At 33.5% G+C, this 26,129-nt stretch overlaps 4 protein-coding genes across 4 annotated transcripts; 1 reads left to right on the top strand and 3 right to left on the bottom strand.

Moving 5' to 3' along the window:
- Window positions 1–918: 918 nt before the first annotated feature.
- LOC108218668 (uncharacterized) lies at window positions 919–2,905 on the top strand. Its single transcript, XM_064091165.1, has one exon. The coding sequence runs from the start codon at window positions 1,109–1,111 to the stop codon at window positions 2,576–2,578; it is 1,470 nt and encodes a 489-aa protein (XP_063947235.1). The 5' UTR covers window positions 919–1,108; the 3' UTR covers window positions 2,579–2,905.
- Window positions 2,906–3,156: 251 nt separating this feature from the next.
- On the bottom strand, window positions 3,157–4,767 carry LOC108218670 (UPF0481 protein At3g47200). Its single transcript, XM_017391716.2, has one exon. It carries the CDS (start codon window positions 4,603–4,605, stop codon window positions 3,247–3,249), a length of 1,359 nt encoding a protein of 452 aa, XP_017247205.1. The 5' UTR covers window positions 4,606–4,767; the 3' UTR covers window positions 3,157–3,246.
- Window positions 4,768–7,279: 2,512 nt separating this feature from the next.
- LOC108218669 (uncharacterized) lies at window positions 7,280–10,598 on the bottom strand. The gene is made up of 3 exons (XM_017391715.2): window positions 9,491–10,598; window positions 8,600–8,783; window positions 7,280–8,029 (listed from the first exon to the last, which is right to left on the bottom strand). Exons 1-3 carry the CDS (start codon window positions 10,205–10,207, stop codon window positions 7,521–7,523), a joined length of 1,410 nt encoding a protein of 469 aa, XP_017247204.1. The 5' UTR covers window positions 10,208–10,598; the 3' UTR covers window positions 7,280–7,520.
- A 5,641-nt stretch (window positions 10,599–16,239) lies between these two features.
- LOC108215572 (uncharacterized) lies at window positions 16,240–18,219 on the bottom strand. Its single transcript, XM_017388071.2, has 4 exons — window positions 17,790–18,219; window positions 16,961–17,071; window positions 16,593–16,673; window positions 16,240–16,492 (listed from the first exon to the last, which is right to left on the bottom strand). Exons 1-4 carry the CDS (start codon window positions 18,018–18,020, stop codon window positions 16,418–16,420), a joined length of 498 nt encoding a protein of 165 aa, XP_017243560.1. The 5' UTR covers window positions 18,021–18,219; the 3' UTR covers window positions 16,240–16,417.
- Window positions 18,220–26,129: the final 7,910 nt, after the last annotated feature.

The following is a 26,129-nucleotide window of genomic DNA, read 5'->3' as shown; positions in this document are numbered from 1 at the left end:
ATTGTATTACTTTAAATATGAATAATAATACTCCCTCCGTCCCCCTGAGTAGTATACATTGGGGGACGGGGACGTGGCACGGACTTTAATGCTCCTATAAAGTGTAATTGTGTAATTTATTTTTAAAATTTTCTTTTTCTGAATTAAAGTTTGGATGTTATATTTTTATTCAGAAAAAGAAAATCTCAAAAATAAGTTACGGAACTATGTTTTATAAGAGCATTGAAATGCGTGTCGAGCAGTTGAAAAGAAACGTATACAATTAAATGGGACAGAGGGAGTAGAGTTTATGAATATAGTGAATATATCAGTTACTAAATAGTTAATATAATAATAACTAAATATTAAATAATATTGTAATATTAAATTAAATCCGATTTCCACTCCGATTAATCCCCGATTTCCAATTAATCCCTGAATCGGTAGCTCAACCGATTATATCCGATTCCCGATTTTTGTAATACTGCATTTATGTAATATATCATGAGTTAATTTTTGATTTAACTGAAATTTGAAAATTGAGTTATCTAGTTTGTTTTTAAAATTTGATTTAACAAAAAGTATTTAAACTTAAAAGATAAATTAAATAATTTATATAATATATTACTTATATTATATATTATAATTATAAATTATTAACATTTATTGAAAATTATTTCCCACTCACAAATAACTTTATGTAACTATTTTCTCGTTCTCAATATTATTCGTCTGCTATCTTGATAAGTTAAAAATAAACCAAATATTTATAAAATTTAATAATATATTTGATAAATTTTAAAATTGTGAAAATCATATTTTAAATTATATATACATATAAACAATAACACGATTTTGTATATAAAATTTAGTCAAAATAATGTAAATTTCTCCTTTGAATGGACAAGTTTCTTGAACTAACGGATAACTTTCACAAGGTAAGCCAAAGTTTCCCCGTTCAACCGGCCTCACTTCCCCTTGTTATTTCTGTACACCATTAATCTTTGTTCAAACTGGGATCATTTGACAATGACAACTTCATCTTCTTCCCCACCATAATCTCACCCAACTTTATATCTTCTCACAATTCTTTATCACTACCTAAACATACCAAGTCAACTCTTTAGCCATGGTTTCTAATCCCATTCCCCTCCCCAAACTCACACTACTGCAAGAACAAGAAGATGAATCAAACTCAACCTCAAACTCGCCTAAACAAACCACATCTCTCCTCTCTTTCTCCACCACTTCCCCTCATAACCCACCTTCAAAACCCACAATTCTCCTCATCTCTCTCCTCTTCCTCACCACAGCTGCGGCTGCGTTCGCTTTCGCATTCCTTTTCTTCTCTTCTTCCTCCTCCAAATCACACCCTCGTCTCCACTCAAACACCCAATTCTCAAGGCCACTCACTAAGCTCAGACACCCAGTAGTTCTGTTGATTTCATCGGACGGATTTCGATTCGGGTACCAATACAAAACCCCAGCTCCGAATATCAACCGTTTGATCCAAGATGGGACCCAAGCGAAGCTAGGCTTGATCCCTGTTTTCCCCACACTCACATTCCCCAATCACTACTCAATTGTCACTGGCTTGTATCCGGCGTATCACGGCATTGTGAATAATTTTTTTCGAGATTTTAGCACCGGGGAGAGTTTTAGTATGGCGAGTCATGAGCCCAAGTGGTGGCTGGGGGAGCCGGTGTGGGAGACGGTGGTTAAGCATGGCCTTAAAGCGGCTACTTATTTTTGGCCTGGATCTGAGGTGGTCAAAGGCGCTTGGACTTGCCCTTTGAGTTTGTGTGCGCATTATAATGGGTCGGTGCCTTTTGAGGACCGGGTCGATAAGGTTCTGAGGTATTTTGATGAGCCTAGTGAGGATGTTCCTGTTTTTATGACATTGTATTTTGAGGAACCTGATCATCAAGGTCATAAGGTTGGACCTGATGATCCGCAGATCACGGAGGCTGTTGCGAGGATTGATAGTTTGATAGGGAGGTTGATTGATGGTTTGGAGAGAAAAGGGGTTTTTGAAGATGTGAATATAATTATGGTAGGTGATCATGGTATGGTTGGAACTTGCGATAGCAAGTTAATTTTTTTGGATGATTTGGCTCCCTGGATTGATATCCCCAAGGATTGGGTTCAGGATTATAGTCCTTTGCTTGCAATTCGCCCATCGCATGGTTACTCTGCAGCTGATGTTGTTAAGAAAATGAATGACGGATTGGGATCGGGAAAGGTCAATAATGGGAAGTATTTGAAAGTCTACCTCAAGGAGGAGTTGCCAAGTCGACTGCATTACCATGCTAGTGATCGTATTCCACCAATAATCGGGCTGGTTGAGGAGGGATATAAGGTTGAACAGAAGGTATCAAGGAGAAAAGAATGTGGAGGAGCTCATGGATATGATAATGCATTTTTCTCTATGAGGACCATATTTATCGGTCATGGTCCTAGATTTGCCAAGGGAGTTGAAGTGCCTTCATTTGAAAATATTCAGATATACAACTTGATAACATCAATTCTGAATATCTCTGGAGCTCCTAATAATGGAACATTATCTTTCCCTAAAACTGTTCTTTTACCTCATCTTTAAAACTCTTGTGGTTATACATTTATACTATGTTACAGATACTTTTAACTATGAGCTAGAGTATGTACAAAGTCGCATGCTCTCTCGTAAAGAATGTTTTCTTGAAATCTCTGAAGTTTGGTGTCACACGCAAAAGGCTTGTAACTGTAAGGGCATTGAAATCTGTCATGTTGGATTTCACTAGGTAAGAGCTTGTATTGTAAAGTCTGGAAGCCATCATATCAATTGTCTTGATTATGCTTTGTTGGTTTCCGGCTTATATATACTTTTTTTGTGATGAATTGCATACAAATATTATATGAAGTGGATTCAAAATCTGATAATTGTATATGTATCATACTCTTCCTGAACTAGATGAATACTCTGGGGCTATAAAGCTTGTATATTGTCTAGGGAAGAAACATTCTTTTTCATTGTTTTGATTAAACTTTTTGGTGAGCACCGGAACCCTGCACTCATAAATTCCGGAAAACTGGCACATGTTTCACATATTTTGGATAAAAAGGATTCAAATATTTTTGGATAACATAAAGCAAGAGATCAGAGTTTCATTTTTTCTGTTACATGGAGGAAAGTAAATGTAGAAAATGCTATTTTTTTAGATAAACAGATGTACAAAATGTTGGGGAATCCCGAATTTCTCTTTTGCAGGTGTATATAGATATTCGATATCATGGTTTACTCATACCGTCAACAAAAGAGAGGACGGTGTAAAAAGTCTGAATAATGGTGAGGATGAGCAGAACCAGAGCAGCAAAAGCTGATATAAATGACCATGGAGTAGCAAAGTAAGTATACTGAAAACTTGCCCAAGTCACATGCCAGTTATTCCTGTAATATTGATTCACGTCGTTGAATACTTTGGCCAAGTAACATCGATCTATATCTAATGTTACATCCTTCCCCATGTTGTTGATCAGTCTAGCGAGCTCAGAATCAGTTCCATAAAAATTCTCCACGATGTCGTGGTCCCATAAATACTCAACATCCTTAGACGTGTTTATGAGGCAATCCAACATCGTCGTATAAGTTGTCATGTGCTTAGAACAGCTCTTGTGGCATTGTTCATAAGCCACGCAATTTATCAAGAAGGAGCTCATGAAATCGTCCATTGAAATAGATGGCATTTCCAGCACACCGTGACTAAACTTTATCACCAGAAAACTTGTGGACTTTCCAGGTTTGAGTTTAATACCTGCTCGACGAAGTTTTGATACACAATGAATCACATGGCTTGGATTGTTGTAATGCATATGGTCTGGATCACCAGGTGGAATCAGACTTGCTCGGACAAAATCAAGCAAGTGTTTTCCCACCAAGTTCTTATGCTGGTCAAGGACTTCATCAGGTCTTTGCAAAGCACTGTTGAAAAAATTCAGAGCTAGTTCAGCAAGAGATTTGCCTGATTCTTCTTCAGGCAATGTGGATAGATCAAACAAGCGTTGGAGTATGAAAAAGGGGATTTGATTCTCCAGTCGAAGAAGATCTCTCAAGAAAAACGAATACACCCAAGACATTGAAATCAGCGGATCATCAGGCTCGAATGGATACAAATCTCCAAGCTTCCTGAACAGCTCAATTATAAAACAACCATCAAGAACCATCATTTCTATAAACTCATCAGTACCAAATTTCACAACTTCAGAGTAACACTCCCGGGCTTCCGACTCAAGAGGTTGAATCGCCTTCAAATAATCCTCCAGGCTCAATCCTTTCCTCTCTGTTCGATGCAACAACGTGCCTAAAAATCTCCACTTATGCTCTTCAATCATCTTCAGATGAGGCTCGCCATGGTGATACGGGCCTATGGATACTATGTGAGGCTGGTAGCATCTGCCGTTGATGTCAATGAAGCTCTGAGGTACACGAAAAATCGAACAAGTGCTACTACCAGCCGACTTGCTTAGCAGGGTAGGCTTAGTTTCCACTATTTTTTGTTGCATAGAGGCTAATCGAGCTTCGTTTACTTCCCAAATCTTGATGGTGTGGTGATGATTTTCTGAAGATACTGCATGTTTGTTTCTAATCATTTTGGTGGTTTAAGAAATTCAGGGTCTTCCAGGGAATTATCAAAGGAATGTATGTGGAGGGTGTGCATACAGGGTCTACCTTTACCAAGTCAATGGCTTGTTCTACACCTGCTGCTGATTAGTTATAGACTTGTATGCTTATTATTAGTTGTAATTAATTTGTAATGAAGATTAACAGCTCGTGCACTCCAACTTTGGAGGGTCAAAACTGATGTCTTAATTACCTGAGAACCTTATTACAATTTGTAGACGCAAACTTTAAATATTAATAAACAAAGTAGAGTAGTTACAAAATGGATAACAGGATTACAAGAATCTTATTATGAATATATTATTATATATAATAGCTGGTTAGTGTAGAACATGTGGATGTGGTGCATATTTTTTGCACCTATATTATTATTTAGAATCCAGGTCTGATATACGTACGTGCAGCGTATGTTTATCAGAAGAAAAATGTTGGATAATTTAATCTTAATTTTTTATATATATATTCAGTGTGTTATAATATTTTAACCAAAAAATATTTTATTCTTAGATTATGAATTTATTATTATATAGAAGTATTAGCTTGTTAGTGTAGAACATGTGGATGTGGTGCATCATTTTTGCACTACATTATTGTTTTTGGCAGGTCCCGAAACTACGATCAATACTAGCATATGTTCAGTGTCAAAATAAAAGCGTTTAATATGAAAATCTTAGAAATGAGTAATTTTCTGATTAATGATACCGTTACCTTCTTTATATATACATCAAAAATTCTGAATAATAATATTCGAATTTTTTTTATTTTATATATGCTACCCGGACCCATTCATTTTATACGATACAAAAGACTACGACTTATGGCCGGTTTATGGTATGGGCAATTGTGTGTGGTTACCAGTCATCAGGCTTGCGGTGAATAACTCGTTGTATAGGCCCAACATATATAAGACCAAATCTACTGGAGGTCTGGAGCATGAGAAAAGACTTCATGCATACTGCATCAAGATTTTGGGCCAGTTCAGTATTACAATTGTCAAGACTCAAGACGAGTACTGCACGATTCTCTCTTCCCTTTCTTTTTTAAATAAGTAAACCATAATGGAGAAAATGTTGAAATGTAGTCTTAAAAGAAAACAGCTGATTTTAAGATTTATATTATATTATCTACTTAAAATCTTCTTTTAAATTATAGTAAGGTTTTAAAATTGGTTATTAAAATAGTACGACCGAGTTTGAACATTTGCTTGCCCAATTCAATAAATTTAATTCATTTGTATGCCTATTATAGTACCCAGACTTTAGCTGGAATTGCTCAAACTGAGGACTCGACCATATTTTAAAAAAATTACTGTATTTATTTGGTCTAAAATAAATGTTAGAATGTCCATATAATGTCCGAGTATCGCAACACGGGTACTCGATGTAAAATGAAGAGTTAGTAATTTGTATGTCCGTTAAATTTCGTATGTTGTCCTTTTGTTCGAGCAAAAGGAAGCGTTGAGTATAAAGATGATCCAATCGAGGCCCGAGGGAATGTGCAGGGTATGTGATAAATCAGGAAGCTTGTGGAGGGAGAACACCTGTGCTGGGCATGATGTTAGAGATTTGCTGAAGAGTCACCAACATATCGTGACATTACAAAGTGATGCTAATATATGCCCACATAATTTGAAAAATGGGGGGCGAAGTACCATCTGATAAGGCCGTATCGCAAACTAACCCAGAGTGCGTGATGTAGACTACACCTTGGCCGTTTCAATATACATAAATAAATTAAAAATGCCATAGTACTAGTAAAGATGCCCTCGCTTCTGGTGCTCTGTTATATATAGCAACTAAGAGCATTTCCAACGGTGTTGGCTATATTTGTTGGTTAAATTGGACCTGTAATACATTATGTAAAATTTGCTGAACCTGTAAGACATTTTGCTTCAATGGTACTGACTATATTGGTTGGCTATAATTTAAAAATAGTATGTTATTAATATTTTAAATTGTTAAAATAGAATATATCAGTTTAATATGGTAATAAATGATATGTAATCTTCCTACAGATTTCTTACAGACCTGTAGAGGTTCGACAAATATAGCCATCCATAGGAGGTTGGCTAAAATTATAGACAACAGATTAGTGTGGTTGGAGTGCTATTTTTTCAGGACGTTGGCTATATTTTTTAATTTTGGAATGCGAACTCATTTTTTAGCCAAGGGATTTATATGGTTGGAGATGCTCTAACAGTACACACGAGACAGTGATGTTCTCTGATATAAAGTTGTACAGTATCGTTTTATTTGTTCATGGTTTTTGCCTGTTGCCTTCACTTTGGTCTTTGGATATCTCAATTTCAAACCCCCAAATTTACACTTTTAAGTACATCCCCCTAAGTTTGTTGCTTTTCAATAAGCATATAGTAGTATAAACCAATAGTTTAAAGTGCACTCTAGCTAATTAGTTTTAGTTGAGCTGAAGAAACAGGCCCTCTAAAAGCGTTATTCAGTTTTATTGTCAATCACTTCATACAAGTACAGACACAGAGGAATAATTTGACAGTGAATAATGTAGTAGTATCAGTTAGACCAAACCAGTATAGAGATCATTTACCCTCGATTCAAAATTTTCAAATTGTGTTTCTCATTTCACAGAGCATAGACATTGTCGATAGTCATGGGAAATCAGGGAAAATTGAAAAAGATAAATACGCATATATACCACCCCCTCTTTTTCTATAAATCATACATATGCATAACCATGTTGCTACCAGAGTAACTCGCAAGATACAACTTGGTCATCGTGCTAATGAACCCAGCTCTCGCGAGTATACAAAACTCAAACTGGTCCCCGATAAAAATTACAATACTCAACTAGACTGGACTGGTATTAGGACTGATACAAAATTTCATGAAGCTTCCTGTTTCCGCAAATTTTAATAAGAAACCAACTCCTCAACCAATAACTCGAAGATTGCTAGCTCAATATCCCTTGCCCGGTCTCGTACTTCCTCCTCATATCGCGTCCAACCATCTAGTTCTTTTCTGAAGTCCAATTCGACCATCATATCAATGGTGTTAGATTCCACTTCTTTCCATGCATTCAACCTCTTGCACACACTGCTCACCAATGCTTCACTGGTATTGTCCGGTTCACTCTTTCTCTCTTCAGCAATAAGGTCCAAGAGAAGCCGTCTAACGTCTGAGGAAATCTTGTTCTGATTATACTGATTTGATCTGCTTAACACTTCTCTAACAACCTCATCAAGATTTTCCTGAATATCCAATGACGATCCTAAGTCGTTAACATAATCAAATTCCTCTTCATTATCATCATCATCAGCTTCTTCTACATCTTCCAACATTCTTTTCTCAAGTTCAACAGGATCCAACTCTGCCAGTCTCTCAAACCTACGAAGCTTGTGCAAAAGCTGCAGCTTGGCTCCTGTAATTAGAATTTAGTTAGCAGTTCTTATCTGAAAAAAAGGCACGAATGAAGATGAATGTAACTGAACAAAGAACACGAGACCCTACTCACCAAAAGTGTGCACAACACAAGCACATGAAACATTCACTTTGATTAGTACAGTTGGCTCGAGGAAACTAAATTATCAGTATTGGGTATAGAGTCATGTAGCCATCAAATGGTAGGGAATCATTAACATAATTGCAGTGATTCCATTAAATTTAAGTGAGCAACTCAGATCGAACACAACATTGGAAAAAAGCTAAGCAAATATGATCTTGATCATTCGAAATTGACATGAAGTTGAATACAAACACAGCCATCAATATATAGCCCTACCACACTAGTGTTTAGTCACTAAACAGAAATTTAAACTTTATTGCAATTCCATTATTTCAATTCAATGGATCCCACAATATATTTCAGGTTTAAAATAATTTAGTGTTTGATCTATTAAGTTGTATGAACTTGCATTAGACAAAAGTAAAGGTTGATAAAGACACAAGATTTGTTAGCATTCGTAAAATAATTCAAAACCAAATAACATACTTTGCACGATTGCATAGCTGCTCTCAACATCAAAATCACTATCCTCTTCTTCATCTTCCTCCTCTCTGTTTAGTTCATCATCGTCTTCGAACGGTGGGTCCAATACAGATACTGGACTGCATTGATCTCGTTCTTCCTCTCCAACTGGAATTTTCTGTAAACTTTCCTCTTCGTGATTATTATCCTGTTATACAAACAGCACTATTATGTCAAAAATAACCAAACTAAAAATTGTAACAAATATATTGTTTGTGTTTGTTTCATGTGATTATATTTTACAGTCAATTTTTTAACTAATTACTGTGGTGAGTCTATTTAAACATTTTTATTAAGAATTGTAAATTGATTGTACTGCTGCTATAACAAACAAGCATATAAGATTAAAGCGCCTGCATTTACAGAACTAAAAATCGTCTTTTAATGTGACTAATAATTTAATCGACAGGGCTGGTTTGGAAAAGATTTTTGTGGCAGAGGCGTGATCGAAAAAAGCAGAGCTACAAAACAATAAGGTCCTCCTATCGAAACCCTATGAATGACAAATCACACCCTCCAAAGTCGTTTTGGAATGATGCAATTTGTGGGGCAACATCGTCATTTCAAGTCGACAGCCCGACTCACATAGAGATCCTCTTGCCACCCGCCGATCCTAAACGACACTTAACTCCCCTGACAACCTTGTTAACCTCAACATTTGTTCGTATAAAATCTATGATGAAAATAATTTTAACTCCTTAAAATTTGTTCGGTAGTATTAATCAATTATTCTACAATAAAGGCCGCTTAATCTAATAAAAAATCTAATTATGTAATAAATCTGCATAAACTTGCATGTATCACGATATTATTAGTCGAGATGCGTAAAAATTGACCGTAAGAAGTAACACACACCTTTTTATGGCTAACCGGAGAAGTGACCGGAGATAAGATATCAGGAGTGAGGGTCCGCTGAAGAGCAAAATGAAATGGGCTTGATGTTGGGCTCGAACAATCAGATCTTGAAGTAGTGGAACAAGACTCCATGTCCAAAGACTTGCCTTCATTACTTTCAGACCAGCCCGCACTACTGACCCGTCTAGTATCTTCACTAACTTCCTCAATGTTTTTACTTGAAGAAACAACAGCATTTGCTTCAACTGAAGGTGTAGAGGCATCATTCACACAGATTTCACGTTTCCTGGCCTTGTTTTTATTTCTGAGTCGCTTGAAGAAGGATCCGAAGAGGTTAAAACCGATGTGTTGGGCCTGGGCTTTGGGCTTGGTTGACTGGATCTTCATAGCAGCTTCTAGAAGCATGGCAGCCGTTTTAGCTGGGATGTGAAGAAAACGTGCACACGGGCTTTTAGCCGGCGAGGGGAACGGCGATTTCTTGAAGTCCGGCGAGTCGGTGAAAGATAAGAAACAAGCTTTTCTACAGAGAAACGAGACATGCTTCGAAGACGACGACGTTTGGTTGATAAACAAGTTGTGTTTCCGAAGTTGTAATGAAGTGGTTTTGAGCTGACAACGTTTGTCAGCAATGTGTTTGTGTAGTAAAAACGGCTCTTGATCTTCTCTCAGCAGCTCTCGTAAATGCTTGTGCTTATGATCAGGATGATGATGAGCCATAGTTCAATAACTCAACTTTTTTTTCTTGTTTCTGTGGCTTTAAGAGCAACACTTTAAGAAGAAAAGAATGATGAGTAGTATAAAGTGGGGAGAAAGAGTAAATTTTGAAAATGAGGGGGTAAAATGAAAATAATGATGTTCTGTAAGCATCAACGTGGAGTGGACAGTTGAAAGGGTTGACTGTGGAAAGTACAATCTCTCTGTGTGTACATGAGAGAGATTGGGAGAGATGAAAGAGAGTTCTTGATTCAAATCTGGAGTTTATGATATCGAGGCAAGGTGGTATTGTAGTTTGATAAAGCAATGATTTTAAAAAATGCGAGTTGTGTTAGTGGGTGCTTTATAGTTTACACTCTACTCAACTAGTATCACGGGAGGAGTAGAAGAAATAGAGTTGGTTAGGCTGTCTGTATTAATGAGTGGGGAAGGGGGAGACTAGGAGAGGATGCATTGGCGTTGCTCAGAATGGGACAGCTACCCAGCTCCAACTGTTCTCTCACTGTTACAGATCCGTAGATGTTCGACAAATATAACGTCATCTACAGGAGGTTGGTTAATTGTAGACAAAGCGTGATGGGAGTGTGAGTTTTTCCATAAGTTCATTATATTTTTTATTTTTAACATGTGAACTCACATTTTAGCTTGATGAACAAATCTTTCAACTGTGGGCATGTTAATATGAAACAAAAGAAGCCAAAAAATATTATTTGTAAGTGTTTCCGGAGATAGCACATTTGTAAGAAATATTTTTCACTTTAAATATACTTATTCTCTCCGCAGAGAACCTCAAATGATGAGAAGATGACACGAAAATAACATCCACATAGAATCTGAAACGACTTGTATATGTTGAGAAGAATAAAGCGTACCGGTAGTTCCACTGTTACCCAATCCTGTCTCTGTAGCTACAAGCTGGAGGTGTCTCTGTAGGCTACCTATGGAGTACAAAAAAGGTTGCTTTGGGTTGTGCAATGTTTCATAGGCTGACCCAAACTTATCTTACTAGTACTGCAAATTACTATACCAGCGGTCCAGTTTACACTGTGCAACATTACACATGCAGCTGCAATTTGTTACAACTACTGTGTTTCCATGGACCAGGCTACAGAATGTGTATCCCCCTTCATTAATTACCCGGTTAGCATTATTATTGTTGCTGACTTGTTATTATCATCTCATCATATGTCGTATCATTATTACAACTGAGTCTTGCAGACGATGTTGAGTGCATAATTGTTGTTAACGCTTCTGTGTTTTCGATTGGTCAGAGTGAACTCATTTTAATTTTAGATTTTTTAGTGTGACCGTGGCACTGATAATCAATTACAGTAGTACTCAATATTTCATTTAAATAATAAAAATAATTATTAACGTGATCACTAAATATCCATTTAATTATATAAAACCCGAGAAATGATGAAAATAGGACGACGTGGCTGGAATTCTTTGACTGTCCTTTTGCTATGGAATGCTGGCAGAAAGCGAGATTAAATTATGCAATGCAAGAGGTGGAATATGCTCCTGACTGGTTACTAGAGAAAATGGCTACAGGCAATACCGAGGAGAAAGAGAATGTTGCTATGATTTCATGGGGCATCTGGTTTGCAAGAAATCAAAAAGTTTGGGAGGATAAAATTATCAACCCAACAACAATAGTGGAGATCAGTTTGAAACAGAAACGTGACTGGCAGGAAGCTTCAAAAGCTAAGCAAGCAAAAGTCGCCGCAATGTACATAAAGCCAGTAGAGGTCGTTGAGATTACCTGTTGGAAACCTCTGAGGGAAGGGTGACATAAACTTAATGTAGATGCTTCTCTGATCGTAGGAGAAATGTCGTATAGTGTGGGAATGGTGCTTCGAAACGAGAATGGGCAGTTTGTCAAAGGAAAGAATATGAGATTTCAGGGGCAGGCAACAGTGCTGGAAGCTGAAGCTCGAGGAGGGGAGGAGAGTATTCGCTGGATTGAGGAAATGGGAGTGTCTGATGTGGAGATCGAAAGCGACTCGGAATTAACTGTGAAAGCAACATTGTCTAAAGAGAAGCAGTATTACAATGAGGCTGGCCATACTATTGAGTTTTGTCACTGGAAGCTATAACAGAGGGATGATCTGTTGTTAAACCACGTCAAGAAGCAGACAAATTATGGCTAGAGTTCCATGTTTGTCTAATAGCTACAATATTTTTTTATCTCCTCCGAGTTCATTGTTGGAGATGTTATGTAAGGAGCAAGTTTTTTAATAGAAATTTTCCATCAAAAAAACAAAAAAACGTGATCACAAAATATCCATTTAATTATATAAAACCCGAGAAATGATGAAAATAGGACGATGTGGCTGGAGTTAAATATGTTCGAAAAAACCAGCGAAAGCAATCTTGGAAGCCCAACTGCCCAAGACCGTAGCCTAACAGTAAGTCAGTAACTAGAGTGCCGCGTGCTGCACAGCTGTCCCTTGGAATCACTCCTAATCTAATTTTCTTTTGCTTCCATAAATGCTCTCGCAATTATAACCAGTTTATTTTAATTTTCAAATCTTGTTCATTGCGCCGCTAGGTTAAACATTTTCTCTCACAATCGACGTTAGACCATCTTGCTCTTATGTATAATTGTTAGCTGTAATATGATATACAGATAATCATCTAAAATTATAGCTAAGAGCTTCTAGATTCATCCAATAGTGTTATATATAATTATATTATCTAAAATTATACATAATACCCTTAGAGGTTTTACAAATGCTACCCTAATTTTAGTTATCTATATTTTTTGCTAAGAGGTAATGGTTGGAGTGTAGAATTTTTACTTACAATATTATCTAAAATGTGCCGTGTATATGCCATGTAGGTGCCACATAAATACTTTTAGAATGCCTTGGAGTTGCTGTAACTACGCATGTCATTGATTTCATAATACTTTCAATATTTTTACCATCCCATCGACTCAACTAAATACGTTAAATAAATATATAAAGAATAATTATTTTGACTTTTTATACATATATTGATTTGCAAAAAATATATTTTTACAAATATTTTTTAATATTTTTAGAGTAAAAATCTAGATGTTAAACTTTTATTTAAAAAAATGTGAAAATTAATATGTAGAAATATAGTTTATTTACACCTCAAATTATATATAAAAAATTAAAATAATTATTATTTTGAATGAAGGGAGTAATAAAAAAAATACTCTTATAATGAATTACATGAATAATATGCCAAAAAACCACATTACACAATCAATGTATAACATAGGATCCTGACTGATTTCAGGTGGTGGAGTTTGTCACCAACCTGGCTGCCAGGAAACAACCGGCGTTTGGCTGAGCTTAAAATAAGTGTTTTTTATCTAAAATATATAAGTGGAGTAGAAGTTAGAAGCAAAATAAGACTTATAAGTGATTAAGTTTGAGAAATAAGTAAAGCTAGCATTCTTAGCTTTTTATAAGTACTTCTTAACTTATTACACAAACGGTACAAATAAGTGCTCATAATTTATAATCCAGGAGCTGGACTTATAAGTCCTAAACAAACACCCACTTAGAGCATCTCCAACGGTGTTGGCTATAATCGTTGGCTAAATTGGACCTGTAAGACATTATGTAAAATTTGCTGAACCTGTAAGACATTTTGCTTCGACGGTATTGGCTATATTGGTTGGCTATAATTTAAAAATAGTATGTTATTAATATTTTAGTTTGTTAAAATAGAATATATCAGTTCAGTATAGTAATAAATGATGTGTAATCTTCCTACAGATTTTTTACAGACCTGCAGAGGTTCGACAAATATAGCCATCCATAGGAGGTTGGCTAAAATTATAGACAACAGTCTCATGTGGTTGGAGTGCGCTTTTTTCAACAGATTGGCTATATTTTTTATATATGGTATGCCAACTCATTTTTTACCTAAGGGTTTTGTAAGGTTGGAGATGCTCTTAGTCCTCAGATGCTATTAGTTTCAGTTAAACATAAACAAATTAAGGAGAGTGGAAAACCCTTATATTTGTATAGAAAATGAGTGGTAGTAGCAAATTGTGGATCCTGTATATAATTTTTACACACTAGAGTCTAGAGACAGATCCACCTTAGGTTCACAGGACAGAAGAGAACAAGGAGTATCTTTGTTTTTTTCTGTCCGATGAGATTTTTCTCATTCTGTCCTTTCCGTTAAAGAAATAATATACACAAAAATTCACACACACAAATTGCATTATTCTATTCTGAGAGGTCCTTCTCAAAGGAGACAATAAGATCTTCTTCCCAGCAATAAGACAAAGCCCCTCTCGTTTGCTATTCGATGAATAGATTATTCATCACAAGCTTTTTATGCATGTAATTGATTCTGATTTCTGCATCGATATTCACATCTTTTTTGCAACAAGTTTCTGTAAGACTTGTGAGGCCCATTGTGCAAGTTTTACAATGGGCGGTTGGGGAGGGGTTTATATAACTGAAAAGTGAGAATATGCACAGGCCCAAAATAATGTAGTGGGCTCAAGGCCTGTAAGGCAGTAATTCTGGAGGCTCCAGGGTGGACGAGTCAAAATCAGGTCCCGTACATGAGATATAGATACGCTATCTTCCTCGGTGCCAGAGCCAACGGTCAAGTCTGAGCTTGATTCGTACAACGGGCAAATTATTGTAGAAATTAAATAACCATTTTCAATTAATATATATACTGTAGTATCATACATATCAAAAAGCTTTAATAGATAGTGGCCAGGTAAAAATGTGGATGGTGAATTGGTGATATAAGGAAAATGGTTCCCCTCTGTGTGATGATAATACAATCTCTCCATTTTCTTATTTTCATGTTTAATTGCAAAAATATATAATATATATTCTTTAAAAAAAACATATAAGATGCATTCTATCAGAAAAAGGTAAAAAACTATACACTGTAATTTTAGTTGGAGACTATTTCAGATATTTTATAATATCTAGTATGCATATATCACGAACACATTACTCCATGAATCAATAAACTAAACCCAATAATATTAAGCCAGAGATATTTAAATTAATCGGTTTGAGTTTGGCTAGCAATCGTTGCATTATATGTTAACTCATGCGGAGTTAGAATTCCAAACAGGCACTAGACAAAACAGAGGAAAAGCGTGGATCAAGTCAACATGTGTTTACCACGTTCGTTCGAACTGAAGAAAATTTCTCCTTTTAGTCTTCAACGCCTGTTAGTCCTTGCTTTCATCATGTCTATAGTGTTTTTATCTGTTTCGGAATGCTAAATATTTGCCGTTATACAACCGTTTCTTCCTTCGACTAGTGATAGAATCACAAATCAACACAAATACAAAGTTGTTACATTTAAAAAAACTGGCTGTCATAAAATTAACATGTAAAAATTATGCGAGGACGAGAATACATGATCCTGAGGGACCAGAGTCCAGAGTGTTTTGGATCAGAAGACATGCTTTGTTGTTGATGGACCTTACACAAAATTTCAGTGGCTAGCTTGTCTTATACCACCATGCTTCAAGGGGTCTCCCCATGACTCCATTCATTCTAGTCCCAGTCTCAAAGTCCCCTACCCCAACCCCCAATTTATTTATCCAAACTACCCAACTGTCACTATTATTGAACACTTGAGAAAAATTTTGGTCTTTTCTGTTGGTTTTCAACTTAAAATACATTCTACAGTGATTACCAGTTCCAAGTTTCGGCAGTCAGACCTAAAAATGACAAAAGTATTATAAACAACGTGAATCATACCTGCCGTGTTTGACATTAGAGAGCAACATATAACATTTGTTAATTTGTTATATAAATAAACTTTTGTCCTTGTGTTCGTATTTTAATCAAGAATTCTAAATGGAATCTTAAAATGTCAAAGTAGCCAGTTCTTGATTCATCACTAAAATACAATGTCAAGAAGACAAGAACAGTAAACAAAAAATGAAAGGTAGCAAGTAACACCAGGGGGGGAGTAATTCTCATGAACATTACTTACACAAAAAGCATTTCTGCTGAATAAACTACAAATAACTTTAACAAAACCTGAGAGACACAGCAAAGTGAAAGAAAGAATCCAAAGTTATGACCTGTTTAACAACGGTAACAATAAAATACAACCAAACCCAAATCACCCATATTATATAACTAGAAAGATAAGAGAAATGAAAAAGAGAACGGTGTTCTTGATTAATAAATACATTCACACATCCCTAACTTAGTGATTAGAGTTTACAATTATTCAGCGCGTCAATTCTATGCTCTTACTCAGTTCCTCCAGCTTCTTCATCCTTAATTTCTCGCTTTCGCTAACCAGCTGTTTCATTAAAAGGATTCATTAAAACCATGATCAAATATTCAGGACTTGAATTGTTCTTATGAAACTAGTAAACAAAATGTAAGCTTGGTCCACTAACCTCCATCAGCCTAGTAATCAACTGTACTTTCTCCTTGTTCTTCTCATTAAAGGCTTCAAGAGCATCTTTATACTCTTTTTCCTGTTACACCCCAGATCCCAATAGTTTTCAGTAGCTAATAAATAGTCACATGATCGTATTTGATATCTTCATTCATTTAAAAATACAGACATCTTGACAAAAAAAAAATCTACAATTAATATGTATACCATTAAAAATTGCTAGATATAAAGTTGCCGTTGTAGATAATAGATTTGATGATCAAGATTCACATCTTCATAAATATTTATATATTGACAAAAAAGAATCTACAATTAATATGCACTATCAAAATTTACAACGTATATATTTGTCGGTAAGATCATAACCTTCTTCTGGCAGGTCTGTCCCAAGGGTTTCAGCTCTTTATTAACTGAATCGACCTTTTTACGAACAAGGCTAAGTTCCTTCTTCATTGGATCTGCTAATCCTTCAAGTTCCTGAGAACAAAATAAAATCCATCGATTTTAATCAAAAAGTCTGATGACAAGCAAAGAAAATTGGGCTCAGCTTACCCAAACAGTTGCCCGTGATCAAATAACATTCAAACTGTTCCAATTGTTTTTTATACAACTGATAACTTAATAACTGAAAGCTACAATCGCAAAACCATAAAGTCTATTTTTGAAGGCCTATATACAATCACGAGAAAATTGTGCACATAATTTTTTCCTTGTCAAATACCTATTCAAGTTCATAAACATAAAGGTACAAAACAGAACCATGATTGAAACAGTCAGACTACCCACTTCTTGTTGTGAATTCCTAATCTCCAACCCCACGAAAAAATTGTGGAAGATGCAGAACCAAAATTGAAGAAAAGTGACAACCTTTACACAAAATTCTGCTATTTTACAGTGTAATTTACTAAGAAAACAGATATTTTAGCGCACAAAAAAACCGGTACATAAAGCTGAAGACTTGGTTTGGTTCATGAACAAATCCCATGAAAGAGAAAAAGAAAGTAGAAAACAATTGACCCAAATTCAAGAAATTCAACATGCAACACAAACATAATAGAAACAAAATAACCCAACATCATTTCTCAAAACCCATGTTCAATTCCCATGAAAAAAAATAAAAAACCAAAACCCCCAAAATTTAGAAACAAAATTTTCCAAATCTGAGAAAATCCCATGAAAAAAGCACTTAAATTACCTCTCTAATGTTAGCCAGACGCTTAGTCTCTTGTTCAATGCGACCAAGCTGAGCCTGGACTCTCTCTCTAACCTCAAGCTTCTTCTTTTCAATCTCTTCTTCTTTGGCTCTAAAAGTAGAAAGAGCCGTCTTTGACATCTCTTCATCTTCTTTCGACATGCTTCCACTGAAGCTTAGACTTCCCGAGAGTTGACCAGACTGTGTCACTGCTTGCTCTTGTGTTTGCATCATCTCTGTTGTCTTGAAAACCCCTCTTGTTTCTTGAGTTTCTCTCTTGTTTATCTTGTTTGCTTTTTTCTCTCTCTTCAGAGCCTTTTGCCTGTTTGGTTTGTGCTGTAATAATATTGTATACTGTGTGTATGTGTATGTGTGTGTCTACTGACCCTTTTAATTCTCTACTCTTTTGGGTTGTGTTTATGAACAAACAAGTAAACACCCCTGGCTGGCTTGGCTGGCCTGGTGGGTTTAAAGTCGTCAAGCCAGCTTAGCCTCTCTTTATCGTAAATTAAATATTTTACCACTAGCCTGCTTTATATTTTGTAAAAAAATCACATATATTTATCATTAGCCAGCTATATATTTGAGATAAATTATCTAATATTACTGATAAAATAATTATATATATAGAAGAATATTTATTTTTAATAAAATATGTTAAATAATTACTCCTTCTGGTCCATTATATAGGGTGTTTGACTTTTTACACGTAACTTTAGGTGCTTTGACCGTATAGCAAATATTAATATTTTTGTAATTTTCTTTTTTTGAATAAAAATATAACATAAATATATTTAGTCAGAAAAAGAAAATTTCAAAAATACTAATTTTAAGCATGTGGTCAAGTCTCCTAAACATACGTACAAAAAATCAAACGCCCTATATAATGGATAAGAGGGAGTAATAAACTTTTCTATATTTTTTTTAAATCGTACATGTAATAATATGTGTGCAATTTGTTTAATTAAAAAATTATGTTTTTATTTGTTTATTATTAAAAAATACACTCTAGTCTATAACAAAAACAACCACATACTTTAGTTTTATAAAAGAAAATGTGAAAAATGTGAATAACAGGGGATGTACATGTAATTTGATACGGGGAGGATATGCATCCATCAGGGAAGACATGGAAGTTAGATGAACCAACTGCCAACCATAACCTTAAATCAAGAAAAAAACAAATACAGGCTGACAGTTGCATAACTGTTGATTTTTGTGAAATCCTAACAATAAAACTATGTTGAATTACAGCCAGCAGAACAGAGTGTTCGACCTTTATAGTCGAACCCTTCCCCAAATTATAATTTGAAAAGAAACTCGTCAATTACTAGACCCCATTCAACTGTTAAAAGTATTGCACTATGAATAAATTCATAATTAAACTATGACAACTTGACATTCATGTATTTTTAATCATTTTCATTTGTTTATCCTGGTTACCCACTTAGATTCCATGACCTTTTCCTCCTATTTGGATTACCATTTCGGCGGGTGAATTATTTGTAATCATAATTCATACAAACCTAAATAATTTGAACATTATAAAAAGTATAAATGACAAAGTGCGTAGTTTTCTAAATTTTACAAGATGGTGGCTGGACTTTAAAAACTATATAATGGTGGTCGAAGTTTACTTCCGCCTTTTAATAAGGTGGTCGCCGTGAATCTCCGTTAATTTTCCTCCGTTAACTCCAAAAAATAAAAGAGCAAACGACAAATTGGTGGCCGTAGTTTTCCAAATTTTACAGAAAATTGGCTGAATTTCCACCATTTTATCGTTTATTCTTTTATTTTTTGGAGTTAATGGAGGAAAATTAACAGAAGTTCACGGCCGCCGCCTTATTAAAAGGCGAAAGCAAACTCCGACCACCATTATGTAATTTTAAAAATCCAGCCACATTTTGTAAAATTCGGAAAACTACCGCCACCAATTTGTCATTTACTCTTTTAAAAATCATAATCAAAATGCTTGAATACATATAGGGACGTTTGGCTCATTCTCATATCACTCGTTCTCATTCCGATCTACCATACAAACACCCCATAAATTATAGATATTTCCTAACCGATCATAACAGGAACAGTTTAATGATAAGAGTTTATTCAAAGCATCAGCGACAACGGTTTTTGCTAAAGAATCATGAATCTGTTTCGCCAGTTTAGCTACAAAAATAGGCATGTGATAGTCATAAATCAAACTAGCAGACACACTGGGTGAGCCAAGTTTGGAATTTTGTTCAAGTAGAAACTTGTGTTTAGTAAGAAAAGGAGGGGCTAAGAACATGGACGATGAACTGTCAATGTAAGTTAGCCATTTTCTGGAGTTGGTGGTACCACTCTTATTTCATCCAACCTTGTATATAAATAATATCATCGCTGTCACTAGACTCACCACAACACTACCCATGCGTAAAAAAAAAAACATGACATGCACTTCCATTTCAAGTCACGCTGCATTTTCTTCTTGACTTTGATCTACGGACTCGGTTTTTCTCGAAAAAAAGTCTTATCTCCATTCAATTAAAAAAAAATTAAATTTAATACCAAAGTTAGTTCTTTTATACATGGAATGAGAATCTCCGAAACTCAAATGAGAACTAATTATTCGGAGAACGAGAGCAGTATTGTTAACGAGTGGACGTGGATATGTTTCTAAGTATGTACGATAGTTTACGCTACTGAGGGTGGATTATTTCGTAACGTAATAGTTTTGCCGGCTCAAGCAATAACAAAAATGATTATAATACGAACAACATGATATATATGTATGTATTCGGGCACAATCACGGTGTAACCAGTTTTGACTAGTAATTTTAGTTTTTGATATGGCAAATGGCAGTGGCATGCTCATTCAATATGAACCACTAGCTACGCCAGGATGCGTGTGGTTAATGGCGTTGAACTAGAACCTGTCGATGTTATTTTACGTTAGAAACGAAAATATGTACGTCCTTGGATTATTACGTACTGTACGTTTTTAGATTGACCTCTTTTTTTTTTTCTTTTTTTTTTTTGTCTTGCTAAAGTGTAGATTGACCTCTTATTCTCTTATTTAAGATAAATCTTAAATATTTTTTTACAACCAATTTTAGCAGAAGGTTTGAAACAAGATCACAACATTCCTACACTTTTATCCTCCTACGAACTATGGTTTGAATGCGTGTTTGCAGGAGACATGCAACTACACCATGACCAACAATGAGAATGTTATATTCAGAAAAAATATTCTCCATATCAAGAATGTTAGGATGGAAAGAACCAGGGGAGAGGTTGATACTAATTTATCGCCGGTGTTCACTTTTTTTCTATAATTAAACACTTATATTTTAAATATATTATTGGATATTTTGTAAAACACTCTCTCCATTTTACTCATTTCTATATATTTTACTTAATGTTTTATGACACATATTTTACAAAAATTACAAAACATAGTTATCAATAATTTATTTTTAAAATTTTTTGTTTCTAAATAAGAATTAAATACAAAATTTTATTAAAAAATTAAAAAAATAATTTATTAAATAATATTATGTAAAAGGTTCAGAATGTGTGCCGAACTCTCCTCGATAAGTATTAATAAATAATTATGTATAATAAATAACTATTTTGCTGCCCAACAAGCTAGATGAATTCTTTAAGCAATGTCGTTCATCTCGTGGAAGAAAATATATGATATTAGATACCACTACATCTAACACTAACGATCACTGAAATTCGTTACCAAGTCGATGCTACGAAGAAGATAGAACCAACATGTATATAAGTATATAAGTCTCAGAATAAATTAAAATGGAGTATTATTTATGTATAAAATAATTTTTGAGTTGATAGTTGAATATAGTTGCAACTGATAACTAGCGGTGATAGAAAGTGACACAGTGACGAGATAATGGCATCAAAGTAAGGGAAAGACTTAAGAGCTAAGCAGAGTCAGAAAACGACGTCGGCCGGTTATCAGCCTAACTAAACCTTTTCCTCCACCGCCGGCGGCCGAGATACTAAAGCAAGAATCTCCTCCTTTTTTTTCTTTTACCCACCTAATCACTTTATCCTTTACGATGCACAATTCTATATGATATATCCCTTTATATTTATTAGCATGTGTTAATTATTATTATTATTATTATTATTATTATTATTAAAAACACTCTATTGATTATAAAATAATAATTGTTTCCATATTTTATAAGTGATCTGAATTCAAAAAATATATTTTTATAAATTATTTTTCAAAAATATAAATCTTAAATTTTTAATCAGAAATAGAAATTGTGAAAAATAATATGTGCAAATATATTTTTCTTACAATTCAAACCTCCTGCAAAATCAAAATGATATTATTTAAAAATTAAAAAAAAGTAGACCATAAATTGTGATTATTATAAATAAAATTGGGAAGCACGCTTAAATAGAGTGGCTGTCGAGGAATTAATTATCTAGTAATTATTAACCACGGCGATTTTTCATGGTGTTAATCAGATATATTAAATTTTTTAATACTAATCAATTAGTTAAGTTAATTAAACTAATTTCAAAAAAGATATAATAATAAATCAGATTTTAGAATTCAACTCAATAGAACAGCTTATGATATTTAACTGTATGATAGATAAATTAAGACGATAACTTCTAGCAACATGATCGTAACCTTACTCGTAATATAAAAAATTCATTTTCCAATTATTCTTTCAAGTTTGTCAAAATTTTAATTTTCAATTGTGTTTAAGATGACAATTGGAATTAGAGAGAGCTCATCTCAATACACAACTGATTGTCTGTTACGTATAGAGTAAAAGTATATAGTGGATGTTTGTTTACCCCCTTAAAAGTCCAGTTTTTCGGTTATAAGTTAGAGGTATTTATTCGTATCGTTTGTATAATAAGCTTAGCTTTTCGGTTATAAGTTAGAGGCACTTATTCGTACCGTTTGTATAATAAGTCAAGAAGCACTTATAAAAAGTTAGAAATGCTAGCTTCTGTCTCAGGAATTCCAATTCTTTGTCAAACACTTTAATCACTTACAAGTCTTAACTAACTTCTAACTTCTACTCCACTTTTTTTATTTTAAGCAAAAAGCACTTGTTTTAAACTCACTCAAACGGTCCCATAATCTCTACAAGTAAAAATACTCCGAGGTCAATTCTAGTACTAACTCCGTCCCCTCCGTGCTTAACATCATATATATATATAAAGGAGGATGCGGGCGTCTCTAGAATTGCTCGATTCAGTCTTCTGATTTTTCTTGAATTTCGGAGAGAAAATATAGTTATAATTCAAAAAATCAGGTAAGAATTCTAAAAGTGATACAATTTTTTTCTTATTGAATTCTAAAAATGATACAATTCTTTCCTTTTTATTTAGTATTTTTTATTAAATTCTAAACATGACACAATTTTTTTCTTATTTAGTAATAATCCTAAAACAAATAGGATTATATTTAAAAAATCAAGTTCAAGGATTTCAAAAGTTAATACAATTCTTTTCTTTTTGGATTTTAAAAATCAATATATCAATATATATATATATAAAGGAGGATGCGGGCGTCTCTAGAATTGCTCGATTCAGTCTTCTGATTTTTCTTGAATTTAGGAGAAAAAATATAGTTATAATTCAAAAAATCAGGTTCAAGAATTCTAAAAGTGATACAATTCTTTTCTTATTGAATTCTAAAAATGATACAATTCTTTTCCTTTTTATTTAGTATTTCTTATTAAATTCTAAACATGACATAATTTTTTTCTTATTTAGTAATAATCCTAAAACAAATAGGATTATATTTAAAAAATCAGGTAGGATTTCAAAAGTTAATACAATTCTTTTCTTTTTGGATTTTAAAAATAATACAATTCTTTTCTTATTTAAGAATCCTAAAAAGAGTAGGATTATATTTATTTAAACTAACAAACATAGATAAAATACAATTTATATTTAAGATTTGTAAGGTAATACGTACAAATTTTATTTTCAATTTAGTCTTATAAACTTTTTTTAAAATTTCGTATAGAAAATAAAGATTGTAAAGATAATAATCATTAAAAAAAACTAATAGCAAAAAAATTAGAACCACAAAAGAATAATAATTTTTAAGTAATAAATAGGAATCATAAAATAAAAATAATTAACAAAAAAATAGGATATATAAAATAGGAATCATATATTGATTTTATAAAAATGTAAATGATTCTTGATTAGTATTTTGTTTGACAGGCACGGGAGGCGGCCCAAACCAATTTTTATCTAAATAATAATAAATTTTCTATTAGTATTATATTTGACCTAAGAGTGGCTAATATATTTTTTTTCAATGTTATGATATTTTTTTGTTAAAACGGTACCACAGTTCAAAATAATTTTTATCCAATTATAATTATAATTTAAAAAATCAAGCTGAAAGATTCCAAAAATTAATATAATCCTTTTTTTTTCCGAATTCTAAAGGCAATGCAATTTTTTTCTTATTTAAGATTGCCAAAAGGAATAGGATTATATTTATTTAAAATAATAATCATAGATAAGATACAATTTATAATTAAGATTTATAAGGTAATACGTACAATTTTTATTTCCAATTTAGTTTTATAATTTTAGTAATATATTTTTTTTGTTAAAACGGTACCACGGTTCAAATTAATTTTTATCCAGTTATAATCCTTAATTTTATCATAATTAGAATAATTTTTATTAGTATTGTGTTTGATAGTAAGGCGACTCAAACTAATATCTAAATTATAATGTTTTGTTATTAGTATTGTGTTTGACAAGAGAGCTCAAACTAATTTTGATCTAAATAATAATATTTAATTTATCATAAAGTTAATAATTATTGATTAATATTATCTTTGACGAGAGGGAGGTTCGAACTAATTTTATTATAAGTATTGTGTTTGACAGGATGGCTACTTAAACAAATTTTTATATTAATTATAATATTTTTTTATTAATGATATGTTTAACGAGAAGATGACTCTGAATAATTTTTATGTTATTATAATATTAATTCGTATCAAAATTTGTAACGCCGCAGCGAAGCGCGGCTTTTTTAACTAGTTAATATATAAAGGGATATATCATAGAGAATTGTGCATTAAACATTAATAAAAAGTTGCATGCCGTATTTTAAGGTTTTCATAAAATATAATTTGATAATATTTTTATTTTTTGAATAAAATTTTAATGTTTGAATTTTAATCCAAACAAGAAAACTTTAAAAAAAAATATAAACCTATATTTTATATGCACTTTAAAATACATGTTAAACAGTTTAATTTTTTTTTTAAGAAATGAGAGGGACAAGAGAGTAACAAATTATCAAAATTATTAATTATATAAAGAATTTAGGGAAATTACCTTGTATACTGTTTTTTCAATCTTATTTTCAAAAATACTACTTTCTCCAATCTTATTTTCAAAAATACTACCTTCTCTGAAATCTTTCAAATATACTATCTTTTTGAAAATATTTTCCAAAAATACAGTGGTTGCATATGCAACTGAATTCCTGATTTCAAGTTTCAGTTTTCAAATGTCATTTTCGAAAAATGACATTTGAAATCAGGAATTGTAGTTGCATATATGGTTGCATATGGTTGTATTAAGTTGCATATGGTTGCATTCAGTTGATTTCATTGTAATGCCCCGCCAAGGGCACACCATACATCCGTTCTAACTTATAGTTTTCAGTTGCATTTAGTTGCATATGAGGTTGCATTCAGTTGATTCTATTGTAATCTAATGGCCTCGCCCGGCACACCATACATCCGTTGTAACTTACAGTTTTCAGTTGCATTTAGTTGCATATGAGGTTGCATGAATCCCATGTGCAACTAAATGCAAGTGAAAACTGTAAGTTATATATGGATTTCAATGATGAGGTCGAAATTGACATTTGAAAACTGGAACTTGAAATTGGGAATTGCAGTTGCATATATGGTTGCATGCAACCATCGTATTTTTGAAAATATTTTAGAGAAAATAGTATTTTTGAAAATAAAATTGGAGAAAATTGCATTTTTTAAAATAAGATTGAAAACTTGATTATGAATAATAAAAACCAAAAATTTATCAGAACCGAATTTAAACTGTTTTCAATTTAAGCTTGTTAAGAGAATATGTTGCCGTTGGGGGACAATTTGTGGCGCTTGACCCATTCAAAGATGACTCTGAGTTTCCTCAATACTGTAGTAATAAGTATTATATCCAACGGTCCTGATTCTGGGCCTCAAGAATCTGATAGGGCAGCGCTGAGGTCCAAAAGTTATCACATGGGTGGGTGAGTGACTTCGCCGACTTGGGTGGATTGGATTGGATGATTAAATTTACATTAACGTCACATAAGCT

The sequence above is a fragment of the Daucus carota genome, chromosome 4, assembly GCF_001625215.2.
Source record: "Daucus carota subsp. sativus chromosome 4, DH1 v3.0, whole genome shotgun sequence".
NCBI classification, from domain to species: Eukaryota; Viridiplantae; Streptophyta; class Magnoliopsida; order Apiales; family Apiaceae; genus Daucus; species Daucus carota.
Note: the sequence above shows the minus strand (reverse complement) of the source record. Positions and strands in the feature narration are given on the sequence as shown.